Source organism: Brassica napus, unplaced genomic scaffold (assembly GCF_020379485.1).
Source record: "Brassica napus cultivar Da-Ae unplaced genomic scaffold, Da-Ae ScsIHWf_631;HRSCAF=929, whole genome shotgun sequence".
NCBI classification, from domain to species: domain Eukaryota; kingdom Viridiplantae; phylum Streptophyta; class Magnoliopsida; order Brassicales; family Brassicaceae; genus Brassica; species Brassica napus.
In genome coordinates this window covers 24,297-39,899 of record NW_026016691.1, presented here as the reverse complement: position 1 = coordinate 39,899, position 15,603 = coordinate 24,297, and the positions used below count along the sequence as shown (strand labels likewise).

Below are 15,603 nucleotides of genomic sequence, written 5' to 3'. Positions count from 1 at the left end.
CTATCTATTCCATATATGACGGTTGATAAATTCACATTGCAAGGAGTAATGGTAATGTCTATATGATTAAGGGGTCGGGGAGGGTTTGGGTTTAGTTTTCAAAAATGGTGGAGTTGTTGGTGTTTACGTTTTGTATCATACGTGGGCATTGTATTGGGTTTAGGGTTTAGGGGGGTTGGGGTGGGGGGTTTGGGTTTAGTTTTCCCTACGGGTTGGTTTGTTCTGTTTAGGTTTCTTTTTAGTGTTACTGAGTGTAAAGGTATTGGGTATAGTGTTGAGGATGTGTTCTTTGGTTTGCTGGGGTTGGATTTTTGGGTTTATGTGTCTTTTTAAGGGGTGTTTTGCACATTTTTTTAAACTCTATAGAGTTCCTTTTGTAATGGTTATTGGTTTGTATGCGAATTTCAGCTTCACCATATTAACTTTCGTATAGTATAGTCTTCTAACTAATGGTATAGTTGCGTGGAAGCTTTTGGGTTTCTTGAAAGATATTTATGTTGTTTATGGTTATTGGGGGGGGGGGGGGGGGGAGGTTTGGGTTTCGTTTTCTGTAGGCGTGTGGATGTTATGTTTAGTATTTCGATTGGGAACGACTTAGACGAATAATTATAGTATGGTACTGGCAAAAATAGTATAGAATAAACGATGTAAACACTAAATGCTTGTAAGATATGTGGACATAGTACATAACTGCATTATTAATATTACACAAAATAAAAGGTCTACCGGTGTTCCGTACAACAACCACAACATGTCTAAAAGGAGGCATTGTATTGGGTTTAGGGTTTATGGGGGTGGGGTGGGGGTTTGGGTTTAGTTTTCCATACGGGTTGGTTTGTTGTGCTAAGGTGGAAATGTTAACGTGTGTAAAGATATTGGGTTTAACTGTATAGAGTTCATTTTGTAATGGTAATTGGTTTGTGTGCGAATTTCAACTTCACCATATTAACTTTAATATAGTATTGTCTTACCACAAATGGTATATTGGGTTTAACTGTATAGAGTTTCTTTTGGGTTACTTCTAAGATATTTATGTTGTTTATGGTTTTTTTTTGGGGGGGGGGGGGGGGGGGGGGGGGGGGGGGGGAAAGAGGTTGAGTTTCGTTTTCTGTAAGCGTGTGGATGTTATGTTTAGTATTTCGATTGGTACCGACATAGAGGTCTAATTATAGTATAGTACTGGTAATAAATAGTATAGTATGAACAAGCTACACACGATATGCTTCTAAGATATGTGGACATAGTACATAACTGCATTATTAATATTACACAAAAGAAAAGGTCTACCGGTGTTCCGTACAACAACCACAATATGTCTAAAGGGGGCATTGTATTGGGTTTAGGGTTTATGGGGGTGGGGTGGGGGTTTGGGTATAGTTTTCCCTACGGGTTGGTTTGTTGTGCTTAGGTGGAAATGTTAACGTGTGGATAGATATTGGGTTTAGTGTTGATGAAGGGTAGGTTTTGTATTATTAAAAAGTGTTATTGTATTGGATTTAGAATTTAGTAAGAGTGGACATGTTGTGTTTAGGATTACCCTGGAGAACGGTTTAAATGTATTAGTAATAGTATAGTACTCATCGTAAATGGTATAGAAACAACAACCTAAACGCTTAAGGCTTATAAGGTGTGAGCAAATAGTGGAGAACGGCATTATTAATATTAGACAAAAGAGAAGGTCTGGGGTGTTCCGTGCAACAACCACAAGAGTTGTGATTTAAAGGGGTCTACATAACATAATATGTACATACCAAATAGATAGATATATCACTGTGAAGCATATACCATTCTATTTGGTTAAAACACTGTTTTCGCCCCTGTCCACTTCCTGTACATGCCCGGTCTTTAGACGACACTGGCTACTGCATAATCACCCAGTTCCCAAAATATTTCATCGAACTGCCTTCTCCTTAGTTATAGCTTATCATATTGGGTTGCGGCAGGATGCCCTGTTGTGTCCCGAACGGCCACAACGTTTGCATTTCCTGTTTGACGAGCTTCCTCCTTTCTACATACCAAATTTAAACAGATATCATTCTTGCCTAAATGTAGAATATATAACGTTCCATAATAATAGGTATTACGACAATATTTACATATTGTACTTTATATTTGGTCCATTTGAATAATTTTCTATTCAGCCTGGCTATTCCATAAGTTTATCTAACTATTCCGTTCATTGATTACAAATTTCACAAATGGTAGAGTAGATTACCTTGTACTCCCCACGTGATAGGATGCGGACTTTCCTAGGACGCCCAGGTGGGCGGCGTACTGCCGGTGGAAGTAATGGAGCTCTAGTTCCAGATCCGAGTTCTAATCCACCAACAGATGGGACCGGATAGATTTTTCCGATGAAGCCTTGGCGCCATGTTGGTACACGGTATGCCGGTGCCACCAGCGCATCAGATGGAAATCCAACCCTGGTTGAACAAGCAAGCACATGCATATAGGGTATCCATATTAGTTGATACTCACCACATGTGCAAGTACCGGGACCCAATAAAACTGTGAAGCACTCCCCGGCGGGGTCCTGCACTTGGTATTCAAGATCGGCTATATCACGTACAGCCATAGCGGTGGAGAGATCAAAGTTTTCCTCCACGAGTTTCCTGACATTTGGGGTGATAGTTCCTTGCTCCCGGGTTGATTTCGTTCGACGCAATGCGAACTAAGACATAACTGTTGTACGTATGTACTCAAACATGGTAATGAGGGGATATTCACGTGCTTCCTTAAGCACCCCATTCCAGGATTCAGCTATGTTTGAATCCTTTATGTTGAACCTGTTCCCCCTGAAATGAACCTTAGTCCACTGGTCGAACCCTGTTAACAACATTAATAAGTAGTGGGCAGTTTTATATTTAGTACTTTATTGTATTAGATAGAATAGAAATAAAGCAATATAGTATAGTATCGTCGGATATTATTTAATATCAGATATAATCGTTACCTATATCAACCAAGTAAGCCGCGCAATTTGGGCTGATTTTCTGTATTTCAATAAACTTCTTATTAAATTCAGTCACGGTGAAAGCTCTTGCAGCAGCGGACATAAGGTTGGCGAGTCTGCTACTCTTGTATTTTGCCATCACATTTCTCCACAGATGGACAACACATATGACATGCTGAGCATGGTTGTATACCTGTACATGTACAAATATATTATATAGTCAGTGAATGTTACATATAGTATAGTTGGAAAAAATGGAATGTGCTAAATTTAATGTTCACTGAAGATTGTCCAGATATTTACCTTCCTCAGTCCAGTGGCGATACTTGGATGGTGATCAGAGATGAAAACCAAGCCCGGGGTATCGACAACAAAAGTTTGTAGCCTCTGGAAAAACCATTCCCAAGCATCGTCGTTTTCACTATTAACAACAGCAAACGCAAGGGAAAATATTTAGAAATTCCCATCTTGTGTTGAGGCTGAAAGTAGACACCCACCATACTTCCCTTTAAGTGACGTCACATCAACAACAATAACTTTCCGCATACACGAATACCCGGCCACCGATGCTCCATAAGCAACAAAACAGTATTGAAACCGTGTTCCACCTTCTTCTTCATCCATACTTTCCACGTAGCATACGGTTCCTCCATTAGAAGACTGAAGGAGTGCCAAATATGGAGGTATCAGTGCATAACTTCCAACCATTGTCCCCATTGCGTGCTCAATCGCCATCTCTCTAGCTCTCCAAGCTTTCCAGTATGAAACGTTGACATGAAATTCATCTAGCAATATTTTCTTTATTGCGGCGGCAGTGGGGCCCTTCTTAATACCAACAAAACGAGATTGCAATATCTGCCCAATCACGATAGTCGTTGCAAGTTTGTGGTAGTTTCTACGGTCGTCAACGGTGCAAGAGTGAACTAGGTTAGCTTGTCTGACTTGGAAGTTCCCACTTGCATCCAACAAGACCGCATACACGCGCCATGGGGATGCATCACCAACGCATTGTGCAAGTAGTATGGAAGGGCTTGAACGCGTGGTCTTGAAATGGAACTTCCGGTTTATAGCATGTATTGCAAGTTTGATTTTGCAGTCGGCTTTGGATTTGAAAACACGACCCACATAAAAGTCATCTCCCTCGTATTGGATGTCGGCCAGAGCCGTGTCAACCCCTACAAAATCAATGAAACATTCAGCTGCATGTCAATTGTTTTATATAGTATGGAATTAGTTTCTACATTTCAAAAATAGTATAGAAAGCAGCATGAGAAATCCATTCTATTAAATTTCATTCCTTATGATGTAGCTTTACATTTGTATTTACTTAGAAGTTATTTTTTACCTGTTTCCTCCCGATTGTTGAATACAGGTGGAGCATCCCTTCCAAAAAAAGCTGGCGTATACGGGTTGTTTAGCATCTCGTGGAGTGCTTCATCGAATTTACCCCAGTGTAGACCATCGTCTACTGGTAATTCTTCAGAATCATCTGAATCAGAGTTTGAATCTCCAACTCCACCGTCAGTGTCTGGAATGCCAGCATTTCCAAATAATAGATGTCTCCGGACCGGCCTAGACCCTTCTCCGGTTTCACCAACAACCGGGAGAACAACAGGAACGACCATGTCATCATCTGAGTCAGACTCTGACTCTGTTTCCTCTTCCACAGGACGTTTGTTTTTTCTCCTATCATTCGGGCCTGTCTGACGACTGGTAGCGCGGATGGGAGCACCTCTTTCTGTGATTACTATTCCACCTGGAGAAGTGGAATAGTAGGGAGTCGTTCTTTAGATCGCACCGCCTTTGAAACAGAATAGTCTAGAACTTCATGTGGAATCGCCTTTGTTTTTGGTTGAGTGAGTGGAATGGTCAGTAGGGTTTCTGATAGTGCAAAGGTATGCCAGTCTTCTTCATCGATTCCTTCTCCAACATCCTCGGCCATAGGCACCCTCTGTTCTGTCTCGCGCCCCTTAGTAAGTAGCTTCCCTCCATGTGATTGGCGGTAGATAGAGACATATAGAGGAACTTCTTCAATAGATCTCCTCATGCTTAGAAACACACCGACTTATGTGTCCTCGGTTATGTACTGAGGCATTTCGAGCTCTGCATCTCCAAAGCTCACCCATTCGGGATATTGATATGAAAGCTTGAGCGTAGCATCTGTCGATGATAGTTGATAGCGTTCTCTCACCGAAGTCAATAACTCTGTCATCGTCATCCCGGAGAAAATTCGAATGAAATGTTCTACTTTGGCCGTTATGTCAGGTTCAAATATCCACCGTTGATCGCTATCACGGACCCACGTCCCATGTACAAGTAAGACTTTATCCTGCCCTGTCATCTGTAGGTTGGAGGAAAAAAATTACTATCTCAGATCTACATCAAATGGTCCATTCCATATTGAGACAATCATACATATTAAAGACTATACTGATCATCAACTACAAATACAGATATATACAAGGATTAGTTGGTTGTTACTGATGATTACCTGTTCGAATCTGCTGAGCATTAACTCGTTCTCTGCTTTCACCTTCGTCAATGTCTTTTTCTTACTTAACAACGAGATGGATAGACTGTCAAAATATATGGAATGCTAGATATTTTCTGAGGGTGGTCTATTCTCATCCACATATTTACTGAACTCAGTAAATAGCATGCAGTTATTTTCATGAGGACGTGGCTTCTACTCTCTCCTTAAGATATGCACAGTGCATGGTGAATATCATCCATTCCTCCTTCCCGCAACGTCATCTATTTCTCTATCACATCGTCATCTATTTAATTTGCAAAACGTCATTTATCTCTCTCTCACCGAAGACTTGTAAACGTGGAGGGTAGAACCGGATGAGGTGAGAGACAATTGTTATCCATTTAATTATGTCAAAATCATGTTCATATACTTAATTTCTCTTCCAAACTTAGCTATTTCGCCAATTAACCCTTTTTTATTGAAAGTTATTTTTATGACAAAAACTTTAAAAAAGTTACTTGAGAGATTTGTCCTAATATATATGTTGTTCAATCTGAAGGAAAAAACAACATTATCAAAGGTTAATGAAAGTGAAACAATGTAATTGAGGCATTTGTTGAACAACTAACCTTTGTATACCAACTACAAATTTTGAAACATGCTATTGTCTTCATGAGAAACATTAACACTAACTCTCGAGAATCCAACTGAATACAACAGCTACATTTGGAAGCCCCATAAGAGTTCGTTGACTGGTCCGATCATACTCTGTTTCGGTCTAGTCCTGATCTAAGTGTAAATCTATCTTTTGAACAAGGAGCCTTACAAACCAGAATCCAACTGAATACAACAGCTACATTTGGAAGCCCCATAAGAGTTCGTTGACTGGTCCGATCATACTCTGTTTCGGTCTAGTCCTGATCTAAGTGTAAATCTATCTTTTGAACAAGGAGCCTTACAAACCAGATCAAATTGTGAAACCGGAAGCGGTTTATATGAAACAAATGGTTCATATAAAGAGGGTTTGATGCAGATTTTTTTAAAGTCTTATGCCAACCAGAAAGTCTCAACAACTGTTTAAAATGAAAACAACAACAAACAAACTTGTTCGAATCTCTAGTTTTCTCTGCCTCAAAATTCAACTACTTGAAAGTAAAGACACAAAAGGTAAAGAGGAGAGTTTCTTCAGTGTTTTTCTTTTACCTTTCTCTTCAGGCAGCATCTGTGGCCGTTGGAGAGTTCTCAGGTGTCTTCAGCGGAGGAGCCGTTTCTACTGGTTTACTTTCTTTATGTTTGTCAACAGCTACACGAAACTCTTCAACGATTGTTGGATCTTTGAACTTGAGTGCAAACGTAGAGAGACCTTCTCTGCCTTCACTATTCACACAAGCGAACGTGATTCCTTTCTTGTCCATGCTGGCAAGTTTCATCTCCGGGTAGAGACTCGCGTTTAGGATCAACCTGTAGTTTCCTTTAGCTCTCATAACCAGCCTTGCTTTACCGCCATTGCTGGAGACGTTGACCTTGACTTCTCCTTTGCCACGCTCTCTCCACCCTCCATCAAGATATTCAAACATGATCGAGTCAGCTGAGAAGGCGACTTTCTCGTTCTCTTCTCCTGTTTCTGTGGAAACCTCTTGCTTTGGAGGAAACCCAGTGCCTTCGCTCTTCTTGATAATGGAAGGTCCAGACGCACCGAAGAGGGAAGAAGTGTTGTTGCTGTTTGCGAGGCCAAAGCCGTAGAGAGGTCCAGAACTACCATCCTGAGAAACGACACCAAATGAGAAGGAAGAACCAGAGGACTGTGTGCCGGCAAGTCCGGTGAATGCGTTTTTGCTACTTGAGTGCTGCTGGAACGAACTCAAAGAGCCGTTATTATTATTATCATCACCGTTCTTAACTGCTTCAACGCTTGCTTCGCCTTTTTTTTCTTTTATCACAGTCTGATCACCTCCTGATTCCTTCTCAACATGATCCTCAGTTTGATCTGCTCCTTCTACAGCTACGCTAACACCCGAGACCGTCTGGTCTACACCAGCATCAGTGACTTGGTCCTCAGATGTCTTTCCACACTGATTATCATCAACATCCTTATCTTTAGTCTTTTTCAGACTCTTCCTCTTTGACATCAACCTTCTTCTTCTTACTGTCAACTTCATCGCCGTCTTCAGCATCAACTGCCTTCTGATTGTCCTCAACTACAGCTTCAGCAGGAGCCACTTTAGACTCAGCCAGAGGAGCATTTGTTCCCGAAGCAGGTGCAGTAGGGAGCAATTGAATTCCAGCGAATGGGTTGGAAGCTGCAGCTGAGGATGGCTCTTTGCGCTTGATTTTGACAATTCTTCTGGTGGCCAACACCTCATCACTGGCCTTCTTGAAAGTGCCACTCTCAAGTTCAGCTGAACCAATATCATCATCATCAGCATCTGGATTCTCACGTGACAGCTGCTTCAAAGCACCTCTCTTTTTAGAAGGTTGGTGAGCGTTTTCTGAGTCTCCTCCCATTTGAGAAGTGTTGTTGGAGAGAATACTTGTAAACTACCTACAAAATACACAAGAAAAAAAATATATATATATATATATAAAATAAAAACAGAGAACCAAATACAGTCTTGTGAATATATATTATCCACAAGTGCTAGAACACATCTAAGCTTCTTCCATGTAATTATTAGAGAAAATGAAGACATGTACAGCCAATAATAATACTGTTCAATCTATAAACTGTTCGTCCAATCAAAACCCTAGATGATGAACCAATTTTCGATTCGAAAATCAAAGGGGATGATTACATTCAAAGCTCCTACTGGTTCCGAAAATCTCAAGCAATACCGCTTAATCCCAACGCCCAATCAAGAAATTAGCGAGGATGTGAAAACCCTAGAATCTAAAACCCTGAGAGAAAAAATATCATTTCCAAGAAACCGCCTCAGATTCGACGAAAGTGACTCGCGAAGAGTAAAAACGACAAGGACTTACCTAATGCCGGAGGAGCGAAGTGGTCAGAGACGAAGAGAGAAAGAGCTTAACACCAGAAGAAGAGTTCTTCCTCGATATTTTTTATTTTACCAACGTATGTGTGTGAATTTATTATTATTATTATTGGAATTTGCACTATAGGTACATACTTTTCCATTTTTTTCAAGAAAATACATGTAAATCGATTTTTAAAGATTATAGTTATCTTATTGAAAAATGAATTTTTGGTTTCTCTCATTGCTTCAGCTTCTACTGAACTCAATCCGAGGTTCAAAACTTTTGCTAGAACATGAAACAACTACAACAAAACCGCAAGAATAAACAATCAGAAAGATTGGCAAACTTTAATAAGTAAATCATATTTTGCAACAACGACAAAAATAAAACAAATCATATTACAGGCAGGATAATAAAATTAAAGTAATTTGTAAGATAAACCAAAACCATGTGTAATAAATAGTAATACTACGAATCTCCCTCTCAGTGCAAAAGAGACGAACAAGAAACACTACTAGCATTTTCCTTTGAGCAACTCTCTCTCTCTCTCCTTTCATCTAAATCCTCAAAAACTTCTTATTACAATGGGTATCAAACACTCTTCAATGAATCTGGTTCCATGCTGCTCGAATATTTGAGCCATGTGGTTCAGAATAGAAACTTTGTCACCTCACCACCATTGTTGCTTCAACTTTGGCCATTCTACTTATGCTCACTGCAAAACAAACACAAAGAAACCAGAAAGATCCCAAGTCAGGTTTTGCAATGAAGGATGCTATTATCTTCAGGGAATCAAATTAATCCACCTCAAGACAAAATTTTCAGATATTGGCCTTGCAACGACTTGCTATTAAGCTGATGGGTTTCCTTCATTATTCGTATCCCACTCTTCATCAGCCTCACTTCCATTAACAAGCACTGCTCCATCGGTTGAGTCACCATCAACAACTACTCCTTCTTCATGCTTTTCCGCATCATTCTTTTCTTCTTCATCTCCATTTTCTTCTGCTACTACCTCCTGCTACGTAAAACAACAACAAAGCTCAGGATAACTCAGCGCTGGAAGTATATAAGTCACTTATATTTGGACAGGACAAAAAGGGTCACCTCATGATCCATGTCTCCATTTTCAAATGATTCCTCTTCCTCAACTTGCATGTTTCTAAAGGCTTCCACCAGGGTCACGGAAGATCTATCAGCATAGCTAGGATAGTTTTCTGCAGCTGAATAAACTCCCCTGTAGACCAAGAATACTCGAGGTCTAAGTATCTCTCTGTGTAATCATGCGGAGGATGCACTAGGTACAAGTGATACACTGCGTGATTACCTTGTCTCTGCAGCTTTTGCTTCGACGGAAAGAGCTACTTGCCAATCATCAAACAGATTTGAGTACTCCTCAGGATCAGCCAAAGATTCTGCTGCTTTTGAATTAATCTGTTTTACAAGTGAAAACTCAACTTTAAGCCATACTCCTTGACCACAAATCCACAATACACTAGCAATAAAGCTTTTTCAAAAAGATAACCTTGCTCAGATCTTTCCTCCACAGAGCTACTATCTCAGATACTTTGCTCGGAAGATATGATCTTGCCATCAGAGCAGCTTCTGGTATCCGGTTACTGTATAAAGAATCATTGTCACACACACAGATAATCAAAAAGGTGCACGAATTTGATTCTCCAAACACTACTAATGAATTACCTATCCACTAATAACTCCAAACAATCTTCCAATTTACCCAGCATGAATAGGCAAAGAAAGGCGACATTGTTCTTCCCTTGCTCTTTAGCAAGTGTTGCAAGTTTTGACACGCCTTCAGCATCTCCCAGAGAAGAATAAAGCAGTAACAAACCACTCAAATCCATCGCATACTTCATGCATTCCTCTGCCAATTTCAGCTGTGGTCATGACATAGAAACGAAAGGAGTTAAATGCAAATCTGCACATCAGATATGAAACAGATATTTTACTATTTTAAGATAATACTGCTCTCTGTAATCAACTGATATATCATTCACTCGAAAGTTTTTGTCTTTCTATTATCATTACAAAACGCTAGGAAGAAATGTGAAGAGAGAAAGATATACCTTCCCAGAGGACATGGCTAACTCTCCTAATTGCTTCCACTTAGACTCGCTCTGTACTTCTACAGCTATTTCCTACAACCATAGAATCGAAAATACATTAGTATATCGCCAATATAAAAGAATTAAAACACACATTTTATTCAGCATCACATTATATCACACCTGCGCAACTTCAAGTCTACCCAGTTGTATGGCCAACTCAAATCTGTAGTCAGGGTCGGTTGCAATGTCCAGAGCATCTTCAATCATTCCTCGTGACTCCAAGAAATGAGCAACACTGACATAGAAAATTCGCCGAAATAAATACAGAGAAACATTAAGGAAACAACCATTGTTAGGTGTGAAGCTATGTTAAACATTAGAATGAGCAGATCTAGACACCACAATTCTCTAAGAGTAAGTAATCATAATATCCCTTCAAAAACAAACAAACAGAGTATATATGAATGATTAAACTACCAAAGACATCACGCAGCCCGAGATCAAGTGGCTGAGGAAAGAACACTACATAGAAGTTTAGATACTAATTGACAACAATTACCTGTTATGCTGATCTTTGGGAATTGTAGGTAAGATTTCACTAGCTTTGTCTAGATCACCTCGCATCACAAGAGTCTTGTACTCAATCAGGCTTAGCAGTAAGGTGTATCCTATTACACTGCATCACAAAAAAGAACAGGAGGATAGACATCAGAAACTTCCAAAATCAATCTGAAATAAACACACCAAATCTAGGCACTTACTTGAATTCTTTGTCAACCAGGAACACCCGACTTTGACTTGCGAGATAGCCCAACAAATACATTGGGCGGTCTAAATGATACATTGTAGTTACCTGATATTAAGATTTTAGCAAATATCATCAAAATCTGTTCATAACAACAGTCAAATAAAGTAACCAAGATATATGCAGAATACCTCGCCTCCGACACAATAGTTAAGCTTTGAAGAAGAGTTGTTGTAAATGAAACAGTCACCAACCCATAGACCTGTCCTAACACGTTCATCATTCTCATGGAGAACCTCAAATGCATCCTCAACACCTTCTTCCTCCGTTGATCTTCCACTATCAAAATGTGCAGAAACTAAGTCGCGCTGTGAAACAGGAAAACAATAGTAAGAGCTTGGACAGTCTAAGAATTGTATAGAGAAATTCACAGATTAAGAGTGTTGTCGGACAGGATCCTCACGTTGTATTTCAAGATGTAGAATGAAGTGTCACTAGCAATGGCTAATAAATCACCACTGTCAGCCCAATAAAGATTCTGCAAACGTTACATAGCAAAAATAAGAATAAGGAAAAAAACAAACGAGGGCAACCTCCATCTGAAGGTGATATCGAATATGTGTTGAATTAAGCTTCTCATATAAAACTGAGAAAAGTTAACCAGGATACCTTTACAGTGACGTCAATACGTTGAATCAGCCTACATTCAGCCCAGTCATAAAAGCAGATGAAGTCACTTGAACATATAGCTAACAAGGTTCCCCCAAAGATCTTCTCAGCTGAGAAAGTAGGGCGGATACTCTTTTTCTCCTGAAAACATTATTTTGTAAATGAGCCAGATCCAAAAATAGCCATCTCCACGAGAAGTAACGATAATAACCATAGAAACATCTTCTAACAAAACGTCTTGGAACAGACAGAAGGCGAATATGAACCTGGAAATTTTTGCTAAACGTCTTAATCTTTGATGAGCTTTCTCTAACCGCACACTCCCCCTCAGACGACCAAACGAATTCAAGTCCAGAACCAAATGACCTATTTCTCCAAGCCAAAGCCGTGTAGATTATATACTCCCCGTCTCCACAGACTACGACAAACCTCCCATTTGGATTGTGCTTCAAGCTCTGAGAGTCAGAATACCCACATATGAGACTGAGATAAGGCGAGAACAAGTACATATTCTGAAAATCAAACTTCTTAACGAATTTTTTTAAATCCCAAATGAACTATATATTATCCCAAAACATCACCCCCATTGAACTTCTGCTAGTAACACTCACTTGTGGATAAAGATCACAAGTCCCCAGCTCTTTAACAGCCAAGGGCAACCTCTCTCCATCAGTAACCTAAGATAGAGAAAAGGGATAACAACATCAGGCAAACAAATGAACATATAGGTCATCCTATGGCACAGTAGTTATAAGTACGGCCTATACCTCGTAACCAGCACCAATACTTTTGATGTTCGCAGTTTGAATTTCATTATGCTTAGCCCATATGATTTTTCCGGTATTGTCCATGCTAGCGACAGGAATTTCTCGTCCAAGTTTAACCATGATTGTCCCTTCATCATATCCAATCACAACCCTGTGAAGTTAAAACAATAAGGTTTATGGTTTTGCAGGACAACTCATTGGAGTACTAAAACAAGTAAACTTTCAGTATCTAAGAACTTTAATCTTTACATATAGTCGAAGTTAGGAAGAGCAAAAACAACCACAAATGTGTCAATAAATTGAACGCCAGCAGCACAGATTCAATGAATGATGTTTTAGTATCAACTGAGAGAGAACATCTACTCTAGTTATTAGTAAGGTCAATTTCTCGTCTTAAATGAAAGGAATGCATCATAGGAGAGAGCAAAATCCAAAAACTCACCGGCGTGAACTTTTAATGTAACCAATGGCCCAAACTCTCTCGAGGCCATAATTTAATGTGTTCTCTAGCCTGCAAGAAAAAAGCAGACATTAGGAAATTTGGACTACAAACGGAAGGACAATATAAGAAATGGTAATGACGGCAAGGTAAAGAAGCCTGTCATACAAGAAGAATTAAATTGTTAAATTCCAACAAAAAAAGATGTTAAGATTATAATACCTGTACGTAGTTGCATGCCAAATGCGAACGGTACCATCTTCCGAACCTGTGATTATAATTGGAAGCTCTGGATGGAAACATACGGCAGAAACATTGTGTGTGTGCCCGTCCAGGGTCTGGACACAACTTTTTGTTTGATAGTCCCAGACCTGATTACGAAACTAAACTTGTAAATAACCTGAACGCACATAATGTCCAGTAGAAATGTATCATCTATCAGAGTAGTGAACAAGAAGCAGACCTTAGCAGTGTGATCATCAGAGCCGGTAATCAAATAGGGCTTGTCACCACCAGTGAAATAGTCTACACAGTTAACTCCTTTCTGATGGGCATCCAATGTAAAATTTGGGTCTGGAGAACCAAGATTCCAGATCTGAGGATGAGCAAGCATGTAAATATAGAATGAGCTACCACTTCTTAGAACCTTATGTGGACTAAGCCATAATCAAATAACAAGCATAGACGATTTCAGCACCTTTATGGTGCGATCAAGTGATGCACTGGCAAAAGTGTTGGTGTCTTTTGGATTAAATGTGACTTGCATCACATAGTGCGAGTGCCCCTCGAATATCTGAGTGCAAGCCCAACCTTTTTCCCAGTCCCAAAGCTTTATGAGCATATCATCAGAAGATGATAGCACATATGGAAGGGTTGGATGAACAGCCACGCATCTAATGTAGTCTGAGTGAGCTTCAAACACTTTAACCTTATCCATAGTATTGTAATTGTATACACGGATGTACATATCATCAGCTCCTGCCACAACCCATTGCTTTCGTGCTATAAACTTGGCTGACCGAACTGAAAAGTCATAATAAAAAAAATCAGCATAAGCAACAAACACGACAAGACTACATAAGTACATACAAAAAGAAAAACTAAAGAAGGAGAAGAAAGAAAAATTTGTACCTGGTAAATCGGTCACCTCGAAAGACTTTGCCATCACCTACAGATTATCAAGCAAGATTCAGATTAGAATAAGTTCCATGAATCATAAAAGCAGACTACAAGTATATGAGAAGACACTGAAACCTCACAGAATACAGAGGGAAAATAATCTTTCAGTTGCACTTTTGGTCATTCTAGCTTATCACAAATTAGTTCATTGAAAAACAAAGTGCATAGAAAAAGGAAATAAAATTATTCACCGACCTGTGTCTGGTAGTTCCAAATACACAAGGTTCCAGAGTATAAACTTGCTAGAATCCTGCAAGATAATGTGATATCAGGTTCCTTCCATTCATGAAACAAAGGTAAAAAACCCTATAAAAGCAACGAAAATGGTGTAACTCTCCACAAAAACCAAGGATACCAAGTGGTTGAAAATTGTCTTTCAATCACTACAAGGAAAAAGAATATGAACAAACATAAAAGAAACAAAGATGCAGAAAAGCAGAATCTAAAGCTTGAAAAGTACCATGGTTCTGTAGGATGCAGATCCACACATTTGACTCTCTCAGATCTTTGAGCAAACTTTTTCTGATCCAGAAAAAAGAAGAAGAATCAAATCGAATTATATCAAACACAGGCGAATGATCTAAAAGAAATCCAAATAGTAAAAAAAACAATAGTACCTTGATCTCGAGTCTGAGAGGCTGTTCCAACAAAAAAAGACAGAGAAACCAGTAAACAGTCAGTACTAACACACATTCGTGAATTCAAAACACACAAACTTTACCAAAATCCTAAAACCCAATTGAAACAATTCCAGATCCTTTTCGGCCATCATCCTTACTTCAAAGAGAGACAGACTAAACTCGATTTAAAATATCAGATTTTAAACAAATCGAAGCGAAACAAGCGATCTGAGATTACACGATCTCTCACTCACAATAACAGAGGAAAATATACAGGAAATCGAGATAGACAGATTCACTCGAGATCTGAAGAGAGGAAAGATTTACACTACTCACCATGTTTACAGATTAAGCGGAAGGAAGCTGTGCCCTTCGGATCTCGAATAATCGCTTAAATCTGCAAATCGGAGATCGATGGACGAACAACGTCTATCTAGTCTAGTTCATAAAAAGGAATCTCTCAGTTTTTTTTGCTCGACAATTAGGGAAAATCGCATAAAAAACCTTGAAAGTGTCACTTACTAGCACTTTAAACCTTGAACTTTTTTCACTAACACTTTTATTTTATCATAAAAAACCTCCAAAAAAAAAAATGACCGGCTGAACAACTTAAAAACAGTTTTTTTTTCAAAAAATAACTATTTAATTAATAAAATAAACAATACAATTAATAAAAATCGAAAAATTAAACAAAAAACTCATGAATTCAAAAA

The 15,603-nt window shown here is 39.2% G+C and overlaps 2 protein-coding genes and 1 pseudogene across 3 annotated transcripts; all 3 read right to left on the bottom strand.

Moving 5' to 3' along the window:
• Positions 1-1,924: 1,924 nt before the first annotated feature.
• LOC125604836 lies at positions 1,925-4,578 on the bottom strand. The gene is made up of 7 exons (XM_048775027.1): positions 4,299-4,578; positions 3,456-4,128; positions 3,257-3,374; positions 2,954-3,146; positions 2,744-2,826; positions 2,216-2,671; positions 1,925-2,008 (listed from the first exon to the last, which is right to left on the bottom strand). The coding sequence occupies exons 1-7, from the start codon at positions 4,576-4,578 to the stop codon at positions 1,925-1,927; spliced, it is 1,887 nt and encodes a 628-aa protein (XP_048630984.1).
• Positions 4,579-6,434: 1,856 nt separating this feature from the next.
• On the bottom strand, positions 6,435-8,521 carry LOC106445714 (annotated as a pseudogene).
• Positions 8,522-8,815: 294 nt separating this feature from the next.
• Positions 8,816-15,389, bottom strand: LOC125604838 (coatomer subunit beta'-2-like). 2 transcript variants are annotated; one of them, XM_048775028.1, is made up of 25 exons: positions 15,227-15,389; positions 14,888-14,908; positions 14,731-14,792; positions 14,466-14,520; positions 14,223-14,259; positions 13,789-14,114; positions 13,555-13,686; positions 13,314-13,462; positions 13,095-13,163; positions 12,653-12,803; positions 12,497-12,562; positions 12,152-12,340; positions 11,886-12,026; positions 11,680-11,754; positions 11,408-11,584; positions 11,233-11,324; positions 11,031-11,147; positions 10,652-10,766; positions 10,490-10,561; positions 10,104-10,300; positions 9,928-10,021; positions 9,730-9,836; positions 9,510-9,639; positions 9,209-9,423; positions 8,816-9,117 (listed from the first exon to the last, which is right to left on the bottom strand). In XM_048775028.1, exons 1-24 carry the CDS (start codon positions 15,227-15,229, stop codon positions 9,253-9,255), a joined length of 2,748 nt encoding a protein of 915 aa, XP_048630985.1. In that variant the 5' UTR covers positions 15,230-15,389; the 3' UTR covers positions 8,816-9,117; positions 9,209-9,252. The 2 variants fall into 2 exon arrangements, with proteins under 2 accessions (XP_048630985.1, XP_048630986.1); XM_048775029.1 differs by having other exon boundaries at positions 9,209-9,420.
• Between the last annotated feature and the right edge of the window lie 214 nt (positions 15,390-15,603).

What these genes read in the sequence shown, in the direction of transcription:
- LOC125604836 (XM_048775027.1), bottom strand. Translation starts at nt 4,578, where the DNA reads ATGGTCGTTCCTGTTGTTCTCCCGGTTGTTGGTGAAACCGGAGAAGGG. An exon ending in CAACAATCGGGAGGAAACAG is followed by an intron (nt 4,129 to 4,298) that starts GTAAAAAATAAC and finishes TTGATTTTGTAG; the next exon opens with GGGTTGACACGGCTCTGGCC. An exon ending in GGCTTACTTGGTTGATATAG is followed by an intron (nt 2,827 to 2,953) that starts GTAACGATTATA and finishes TGTTGTTAACAG; the next exon opens with GGTTCGACCAGTGGACTAAG.
- LOC125604838 (XM_048775028.1), bottom strand. An exon ending in CGAGGTGACCGATTTACCAG is followed by an intron (nt 14,115 to 14,222) that starts GTACAAATTTTT and finishes ATGACTTTTCAG; the next exon opens with TTCGGTCAGCCAAGTTTATA. An exon ending in TCTACATCTTGAAATACAAC is followed by an intron (nt 11,585 to 11,679) that starts GTGAGGATCCTG and finishes CCTGTTTCACAG; the next exon opens with CGCGACTTAGTTTCTGCACA.